General features: G+C 52.0%; 1 protein-coding gene across 1 annotated transcript in view; it reads left to right on the top strand.

Moving 5' to 3' along the window:
- The first annotated feature begins 8,503 nt into the window (after nt 1-8,503).
- The window catches only part of PDX1 (pancreatic and duodenal homeobox 1), a 4,224-nt gene continuing 2,529 nt past the window's right edge, over nt 8,504-10,198 (top strand). Inside the window, 1 exon segment of the mRNA XM_006904804.1 lies at nt 8,504-8,981. Coding sequence (XP_006904866.1) covers nt 8,576-8,981 — 406 coding nt within the window. The 5' untranslated portion in view covers nt 8,504-8,575.

The following is a 10,198-nucleotide window of genomic DNA, read 5'->3' as shown; positions in this document are numbered from 1 at the left end:
TTTGTGGGGAAAAAAAAAAAAAAAAGTTTACTATCCAGAAAGTTTTCCTGTTTCCAAGATAAGAAAGCCTGTTCTGCCATCCCAGCAGGCAAGGGTTGTTTAAGTTACTAGATAACAAAGTTGTTATTGATTCTATTATTTTTACTCTTCCTGATTCCCTGCAGTCCAAAGAGAGTTTGTCAGACCAAGAATGATTTTATAAAAAAGAGTAGTTGTTATTGTTGTAACAGGCCTCATTGCGACAGATGGGATCCCAGTGTTTTCTCAGGAGCAAGGAGAACAGAAAGCAAATAACCGAGAAACCAGCACGCTCGTAGTCTCTGGATTTCTCAGCCCTGAGCCACAGCACTTGAAAATCAAATATCGGCCCCCTCCTGAATGCTCCTTTTAGCCCGTGGTTGTTAACCAGTTGAACATTCCCTTATCACATGCTCATGTGGGCGGAATTAAATGGAATTAGCTGCAAATTGTATAAAATTCATTTACCTTTAAAGGAAACTATTTGGTCATGTTCAGTGTAGACAGAGTATGGCATTAAGACACAGGTTAATGGTACTGCCTGGAGATGAATCAATTTGCTTTGGTTTTATTGCCTCGCTTTATTTGCCCTGATGTGTTAGCTACTGTGGCTGGAGATCCTGGGCCCCCATTGGAGCCACATCCCCATCCCAAGGAGAGTCCTGCTGTTTCTAAAAGGGCTCAGTGGGCGTGAGCACAATCACAAAGTGAGATCCTGCCGATCCTTTCTAATTCCTTTATCGCATCGAGAATGGATGTCTAAGAGAGGAAGCGAAGTCTGTGAAAATGTTCAGGATTTACATGTGTTTTGCCCATGTAGAGATTCAAATAACATGCTTTATAGACTCCACCAAAAAAAAAAAAAAAAAAAAGACTGTTAGAACTAATAAATGAATTCGGTGAGGTTGGAGAACACAAAATCGATATACAGAAATCTGTTGCATTTGTACATGGCAAGAATGAACAATCAGAAGTAGAAATTAGGAAAACAATCCCCCTTACGATTGCATCCAAAAAAGCATAAATTACCTAGGAATCAATTTAACCAAAGACAAGAAAGACTTGTACTCTGAAAACTGTAAGATATTGATGAAAGAAATTGAACAAGATATGAATAAAGAGAAAGATATACCATGCTCGTGGATTAGAAGGATTCATATTGTTAAAATGTCTTTATTACCTAAAGCTTCTACAGATTCGATGCAATCCCTAATAAAATACTAATGACTTTCTTCTCAGAACTAGAACAACTAATCCCCAAATCTGTACGGAACCACAAAAGTCCCCAAATAGCCAAAGAAATCTTGAGAAAGGACAAAGTGGGAGATATCACAGGTCTTGATTTCAAACCGTACTACATAGCTATAAGAATCAAAACAGCATGATACTGGCATAAAAACAGACACTTAGATCAATGGAATAGAATAGAGATCCCAGAAATAAATCCTCCCTTATATGATCGATTAATGCACTACAGAAGACGGTCTCTTCAATAAATTTGTATTGGGAAAACTGGACCACTTTCTTACACCATATACAAAGTTAAACTCAAAACAGATTAAAGACTTAAATGTAATACCCGACGCCATAAAACTCCTAGAAGAAAACAGAGGTAGTTAACTTTTTTACATCAGTCTTAGCAATGTTTTTGGATATGTCTCCTCAGGCAAGGGCAACAAAAGCAAAAATAAACAAACGAGACATCAGACTAAAAAGTTTTTGCACGGCAAAGGGAACCATCAACAAAATGAAAAGGCAGCCTACTAAATAGGAGAAGATATTCGCAAATGATACACTCAGTAATGGGTTAATATCTAAAATATGTAAGGAAATCCTGCAATTTAGCACTAAAAAATAAATCCAATTACATCATGGCAGAGGATCTGAAAAGACATTTCTCTAAAGAGGACATACAGATGCCCAACAGGCGTATGAAAAGATATTCAACATCGCTCATCGTCAGGGAAATGCAAATTAAAATCACAGTGAGATACTACCTTGCACCTGTCAGACAGGCCATCATTTAAAAAAATCAACAAATAAATGCTGGCGAGGACGTGGAAAATGACACCCTGGCACACTGTTGGTGGGATCGTGAATTGTTGCAGCTACTATGGAAAACGAATGGAGGTTCCTCAAAAAACTAAAAATAGAGCTGTCATATGACCCAGCAACGTACTACTTCCGAGAATTTATCTGAAAACAAAAACACTGACTCAAAAATATATATGCACCCCCATGTTCATTAAGCATTAGCTACAATAGCCAGAATATGGAAGCAACCTAGGTAGGCGTCCTTCAATAGATGTATGGAGAGAGAGAAGGTGTGGTCCAGATTCACAATAGAATATTAGCAATAAATGAGAATGAAATCTTGACATTTGCAACACCATAGATGGACCTAGAAGGCATTACGCTAAGTGAAATAAGTCAGAGAAAGATAAATAGTGTATGGTTTTCCTTATATGTGGAATTTTAAAGCAAACAAATGAATGAATAAACAAAACGGAAACAAACCTATAGACACAGAGAGCAAGCTGTTGGTTGTCATAGGGATGGGAGTGGGAGATGGGTGAAAAGAGAAAAAAATCATGCTTTCTGCACTGACCTAGGCATTTTTCTACACATTTCTTATTTTACACCTCACAGTATTCAGACACAGTTTGTTTTGATTCGAAGGCCCAGACTTCATGCTTGTTTTCTAAGAGTATCTATGAGTCTCCATATATCAAACAGACTATAGTTTAAATGTGATGCTATTGTTGTTCTTATTCTCAATTCGTAGTGTGCATAAGAATGGCCTTAGGTGTGTCTAAAATGCGGGTTGCCAGGTTCCACCACACCCACACATGGTTTTTCGGAAGGTACAGGATTAAGCTCAGAAATTTGCATATTATAAGCATCCCAGTGACTTTTTTGAGTGGTATAATTGGTATACAAGAGTCTATACATTTCGGGTCCACGACATTGCAATTTGATATTTGTCTGTCCTACACGGCGCTCGCCACAAGCATCCGGTGTCTTTGATACACACGGTTCATGAATCACACTACTCTGTGAATCCAGGTTATTTCACTGATCAGGAGGAGTCCGCACCTTTGTGGGACTCGCCTAAAGGTGAATGTGGGGGACACGCAGAGGAATCATTGTGACGAGGGTGTTTCTGCATCTTCACAAAGAAAACCAGGTTGGCTGTGACCAACCAGAGGACATGGGGATGGAGCAGGATCCCAGCCCTGCTCCAGCTGGACACTAGAATCAGTCCCTTCTCTCCTGAGCCCTTTGAGGGTTTCCTCTGCATTTACGATAACGGCTTCACCTTCGACTTGGAAGTAGAAGGACAGGGAGATGAAGCGGTAGCGGCCTCCGGCCATAGGTCAGGCTCACACCTGGATTCACACCTGGATTCTACACCTACTCAGATAACTGATCCCAATAGGGACGTGATTAGTTCACTGCTTCTAGTCTTCCTTTCAGGCTTTCCTGGGTGTGGAAGAAGCCCCTGGACCTCTTTCTCTCTCTGCAGTGTGTGGAGGGTGGGCTGGAGAGATGCCATCCAGCCCCCACCCCCACCTCCTTTAAGCACTTTGGGGCATATTCCCCTAAAACACAGGGATACTTCCATCCATCGCTTCCTCTCAGCGTTCCTGTATGTACCTCCCAGGTCTACCCGTCTGGGAATGTCCTTACACGTGGCTCGTGCTAACAGCTCTGCAACTCTTTTGGATGCAGTGATGACCACTAGTTAAAAGCTCGTAGGTGCGTTAAAAGCAATGTTAGGGCAGAAAGGAACACATGACCATTTACTGAGCGCCTACGGAGTGCCAGGAACATTAGACATTTTGTCTCAGTGAATTCTCACAAAAGCAAAAAATATTTCTTGTTTGTCTACTACATAGGCAAGATAGCACAGCGTCACGCCCAACAGAACGGACCCTAAAGCCAGACAGACCTCCTCAGCTTGGAACTAGGCCCTGCCACTTACCAGCCATGTGATCTCGGCAAGTCACCTCACGTCTCTATGCCTCAGTTTCCCCTACAGCAAAACGGGAACAAGAGTGGCTACCTCATGGGGTTTAGCAAGGATTAACATGGTAAAATGCTCGCAGCAAAGCCTGGCTCCATGTGTGTGCTATTATTACTGTATGCAGTGGGTCTACCTTACAGGTCCACTTTACAAATGAGGACAGGGAGGCTTAGCTAAACTTGCCAGGGGACACACAGCTTTGCAGGGCAAAGACCACTTTGGAAGAGGAGTAAATGCAACTCCCAAGAGCTTTCTATCATCCACTAAGCCAGAACATATTTCTTCTCCTGGGTGTCTCTCCCTCGAACAGATTGCGGACAGGCCCACAGGAAGGGCTGCAGAGATGTTTCATGAAGAAAACAGTGTCGAAAATATTCATCCTGCCAACTAAGAAACCGCGTGAAATGCAGGATGGTTTCGGAAAGGGGGCTGGTGTGACCCGGGAGTGTGGGTCAAGCCTTCCTCGGGCTTCTGCTGGAAGCCGAAGGTAAGAAAGGTTCCCAGGAGAACAAAAGATTAGTCACAGGAAATCGTGATGGGAGGAGCTTGGAAGGCAGAGAAAGGGAATGTGAATGGAAGCGAGGAGCTGGTTATCCAGAACCAAGGTGTGAGTGGGAAAGGGCCAGGGCTGGGATTTCTGGAGACTACGAATCTAGCTGAGGAGCAGAAAAGGGGGCCTGAGGGACAGCAGGCCAAAGGCAAGGGTGGGCCAAAGGGTTGAGGGAGGAGGGGCACGCAGGGGGCCTTAGGATCACTGCTTCCGTCCACACTTCCAGCGGCAAAGTAACCTGTGGGCCACAAGCGGATTCAACAAAAGCTGGAGTGAATGGCTGATAGTCTGGGGGTCCCATTCCTGGGGAGGAAGCGCTGGAGTGGGTCTAGCGAGTAGAGCACAGTCCTGGGGTGCGTGGAGTCTCCCCTTTTCTCTCGCACTAAAGAGAGCCGGTGAGGTAGAAAACAAGATGTGTCCACTTAAATTAGACATTTAGGCTGTATTTATCTGTACGATGGTGGTTGGGGGGAGCTGGTTGAATTTTCTGGAGAATCATATCCACTCTCTATTTAGGCTGTATTTATCTGTACGATGGTGGTTGGGTGGGGGGGGTGCTGGTTGAATTTTCTGGAGAATCATATCCACTCCCCACTTATTGTTCTGTCCTAGGAGTCCATGGAGAACCTTTTATTTAAAGCCAGAGGTCCTTTTTCCTACGAGAGGTTTTCCTCGGCCTGTCTCAGACCTGGGTACCAGACCTTGAGGAAATCCCACAGTAGAAGCAGCAAAGGATGGTCCACCCTGGGGAAAACACCCTGCCTGCTGCCAGCCGTGAGGAAGGGCTAAGTTCCCCGAAATGCAATGTAAATTATGCGAGAAGTATTCGCATTACATCGATCACACCCGTTTGCTTTAGTGTTTCAACTGGGGACATAATTTAATTTTGATTGTTAACAGCGAATTCGTTATCGAAACAAACGTGCTCTAATTAATTCGTTATGAACACATCCTTAGAGTTCAGTGAGGTTCCTCTTTTTTTAATATATATAATGGGAAAGGACGGCTTAGAAATTTTTATCATCCAGCCAAATTCAGCCCTGGGCGTGCTCGCGAAGCCACCGAAGACGACTCGGCCACAAACCGGGGAACGAGCTGACCCGCGTTCTCCAGGACGCAGACGGGTCCAGGGAAGGGGCGGTGAGGAGAGCGCAGGCGGGGACCTCCAGTATCAGCGAGGGCTATCAGGACGTCCTGCTAATAAACGACTTTTTCACTGTCCACACTATAATTGGTTTACAGCCTTTCTTGTTTATTTATCCATAAGAGCTGCTGTTAAATGGCTCGGCAAGGCGCTCTCCTAATGGCCCCATATCGCTCGGGGCCTGTGGGAGGGAGTGGGACGCAGGCGTCAGCGGGGATGCGGAGCGGAAACGCATTTCACCTGTAATGGACTTGGCGCTTTTATGATACCAGGAGCTACATGCACAGCAGAGATACAACGCACGAGCTGGGCCAGGGGACAGGTCTGCGGGGCGAGGGTTTTATATATAGAGATAGATAGATATGGATATATATATATATAGATATATATCCATATATCTATTATATGGATAAGCGTTATAATGAGCCAATCCCAAACTCCTGTTAGCTTTCTCCCACCTCGCAGTTATAACAACACCAACTGGCCGTTTGACCTTCCCGGGTCATTTCTTTAGGCACCGAGCAGCAGAACGTGCCCCTGGCGAAGGTGAGAGCGCGCCTCGGCGGGGAGCGTGCCTTCCGCGCCCCTGCTCCCCGCCTTTTGGCGCAGCCCGGACGCCAGGATGTTGCCCACCAGCGCGGCGGGCGGGCTTGCTTTCTGCTGAGTGACTCTTTTCTTTCTGCAGGGCCGAGCAAAAAATATATTAAATGGGAGCAAATGAAGCATCGAAATGGAGACCAATTTACAGAAATGTGCAATTAGCGAGAAGTGCAAAGTAAACACTCTGGGTCGAGGGTGGCAGGCGAGGCTGAGAGCGGGGGAGGGGGGCTGCCCACCGAGTCCAGAGTCGGAGGGGGTGTGGGAGGAGGTGAGGAGGGGGAGAAGGAAGCAGAGGGGGGAGGGGAAAGGTGGCCGATCTTTGTCCCAAGCGGAGCTCGCCGCCCGCTCATAACCGCGTCTCCAAGTCAACCCGCGGCGACTTGGCCGATTATCTCCGAGGGTCAACACCCGGCGGCCGGGCGACCCCCTCCAGCCCGGCGATCCTGATCGATGTAGTCACCCGCGGCCCGCGAGATAGCGTCGGGTCCTCCGCGGCCGCCGCGAACAAAGGACTCATTGACGCGGGCGCGCAGAGATTAGGTGCGCGGGTCCCACGGCCCCTCGCTCTCTGGCCTCCGAGAACCACAGGTGGCCCTTTTCCCTGAAGAAATGGCCTGAAACTTGCCCCCCCTACACACACACACCCCCTCCGGGCTTCCCCAGCGAGCTGCGCGCGTCACCAGCCTCGGTGCCCATGACGCGCCTACGCGCGGGCTTGGAGAAGGCGAGCATCTCGCCAGGCAAGGACCGCGCGGCCAAGTCCGGATTCCCACTGAGAAGGAGGAGTGCTTCGGGGAAGCGCACTCAACCCGCACGCACTTAAAACACACATATTTCCACTGGGAGCAAATACGGTGACATCTACCTGAGAGAGGGCGCGCTGTAGTTTGTCGTGCAGGAGTCGGATGGCTGTGATTTCGCTCTTGCTGGTTCCTTGTGGTCGATGCTGCGTCCTGTTGAGGCTGTTCTCGCAGAGGTGTCCAGTTGTTCTAAAACCCAACGTTGCGGCCCGAGGAATGTGGTCATTTCGGCAGAACGTGGTCCGAGGCCGCCCAGGACGCCCAGGGCGAAAGGGGTGGAGGCGTCGGTCAAGCGCAGGCCCCGGGGGTGTGGGTGCCACCGGAGATAGTCCGTCGTCGGCACCCTCGGATCCGAAAAAGCGGCTCTGTTAAAGTAGGGACCCCAGAAGTTACCCAAGCGGTGGAACCCAAAGGCCGACGTTGTCAAAAAATTTAAAAACCCACCAAAACGCACAAAAAAAACGCAGCGCTTTTATTTCTTTTCTAAACGCCCCACCCTTCCCCTCCTGCCTTATTTCAATCGGACGCGGGAGTAGACATTCTCCCCGCGAAGGGCTCCGCCGGGGCCGTGATCTGTGAGGAGCCACCAAGTGTCCGGAAACCCGGGGCCACCCCCTGCCCCTGCCTCCCAGCCACGAAAGGGGACGCCACTTTTTTCACCCCTTGCCTCATTAGGATTCTGCATTCTGAGTTGGCCAAACGAGTCCCAATTTACCAAAACCAAAACTAATCATGCCTGTTGGTTTAAAAAAAAAAAAAAAAAACTAAAAAAGCCACCGTGAATGCTTCTGAAGTCACCCTGCAGAAATCAGATAAAAACACGAGGAATGCTGGCTCTTTGTGTGTCCGCTCGCTGACATCCTTCCATGTCTCAGATAGAAGCAGCCGCTCCTAAGATGCAGCGCTGGGGTCTGCAAACTTGTTTGACCGTATTCACTAACAGTGAAACAACAGTTTAAGTGTACAACCTCCACATATATAGTTAGAAACTATAGAAATGAACTACTCTATCGTGTACATTATCAAATATACAAGGAAAATGCTGGAAAGTACGATGAAACCGTTTCTCTAAGTGAATAGGATCCGAAGATTTCCAGGCGCGCCCCACTTTGGGGAGCCCTGCCAACTGCCCGTACGGAGATGAGTAAACTCAGCTGAGAGAGAAAACTGAAACAAATCAGGTGCTCTTGGGGACCTGGGCCTTGCTTCTTAAGGCAGTCGGCCAGGCCAATTATGGCCCCAGGCTGAGCCACGTGGGGCACAGCAGAGCCTATGGCGCGGCGGCCGCCCGCGAGTCCCCGCTGGCAGCGGAGTCTGGCTGAGCAGCGCAGAGCTGTCAAAGCGAGCAGGGGTGGCGCCGGGACTGGGAGGGCCGCACAGCTCCAAGTCCCCGGCTCCTGCTCCCTACTCCAGGTCCCCAAGCCCGGGCGGCAGCCATGAACGGCGAGGAGCAGTACTACGCGGCCACGCAGCTCTACAAGGACCCGTGCGCGTTCCAGCGGGGCCCGGCGCCGGAGTTCAGCGCCAGTCCCCCTGCGTGCCTGTACATGGGCCGCCAGCCCCCGCCGCCGCCGCCGCCCCCGTTCCCGGGCGGCCTGGGCGCGCTGGAGCAGGGCAGTCCGCCAGACATCTCCCCGTACGAGGTGCCGCCCCTCGGCGACGACCCCGCGGTGGCGCACCTCCACCACCACCTCCCGGCTCAGCTCGCGCTGCCCCACCCTCCCGCGGGGCCCTTCCCGGACGGAGCCGAGCCAGGCGCCCTGGAGGAGCCCAGCCGCGTCCAGCTGCCTTTCCCGTGGATGAAGTCCACCAAGGCGCACGCGTGGAAAGGCCAGTGGGCAGGTAAGCCTGGCCGCCCAGCCCTGCGTCCTCGCCCGCTCGCGCCCGGCCGCCCCTACCTCCGAGCGCTCCCCAGGGCCTCTCCCGGTTCGCGTCCCCGGCCCCTCCGTGCAGGCCGGGGTCGGAGGAACTAAACGGCACAGGATGACCAACGAGGCCGTCCTGCACAGACGCGCTTTTCCGGACCCTTTCGGAGCGTCTTTACCACTCGGCTCTCCTCCTGGGAGCGTAAACCCCTTCCTTCCACCCACGCTGCGCTCCCAGCGCCGCTCCCAGCGAGCCCAGGCCCGGCCGAGCCCAAGGCTTCGGACCCTCGGGGTCCTCCCCCAAGAAGGGGATCCGCCCACCCCGGACTTCCCGGAGTGCGCGCGGAGGAGGCCGAGCTGGGCTCGGGGTGCCTCTGACCCGCCGGGGCGCGCCTGCGGGGCCCCGCGGCTCCACTAGAGCAGGGCGGGCATTCAGGGGCACCCCGTAGACGCAGGAAAGCCGCGGAGGAAACCTGCACTCAAGCCGGCGGGGACTCACCGCAAGGCCGGGGACCCGCCGCTCACCTCCGAGCCGAGCGGCCCGGCCTGGCGTCTGCGATGGGAACTCGCTTTTGCGCGAACTGAGGCGCTCGGAGAGGGGTCCCCCTCGCGCTGCTTCCAGGAAGTGGCTGTGAGGAAGGAGGTGCCCTCCTCGCTCAGCCGGCCCGGAGGAGGGAGCTCTGCGTCCCCGCGGCCCGGGTCTCCCCGGAGCCTGGAGGCGAAGAGCGGAGCAGCCCCCCGGGCCCTTCTCCGCCCACAGCCGGCCGCGATTTCCGGCGCGGCCTGTGCCGCCCCCGCCACACAATGTTATCGCGTCCGTGCCGCGGCCACTTCTGGTCACACCTGCACTGCAAACAGTTGGCTTTCCTTCCAAAGCGCAGTCGCGAGAAGGGGGAGAGGCTCGAGCTGGCGCCCCCGAGGCTCCTGCCTGCGGGGTCTGGCCCTGACCTTGACCCTGGCGCAGCCGAGCAGAGCTTGGGGGGCCCGGGCTCGCCCACGGTCCCCGGGGCTCGCCTCGCCTACCTAGTTCACTCTCTCGCGAAGACCGAGTGTGAGCACAGGGCGGGTTCTGAGGCAGGACGGGCCCGATCTGGGCCGAGGTCCTCCCCAGCTCCAGCGAAACCCCGGCCCAAGGGGGCCCAAGGCGTGCGGTGCGCCTCTGCGCGCTCACCCGGCCCGCGGGGCCGGGACCTC

This window comes from Pteropus alecto, unplaced genomic scaffold (assembly GCF_000325575.1).
Source record: "Pteropus alecto unplaced genomic scaffold, ASM32557v1 scaffold80, whole genome shotgun sequence".
Taxonomy (NCBI): domain Eukaryota; kingdom Metazoa; phylum Chordata; class Mammalia; order Chiroptera; family Pteropodidae; genus Pteropus; species Pteropus alecto.
This window is presented reverse-complemented; position numbering and strand designations above follow the sequence as displayed.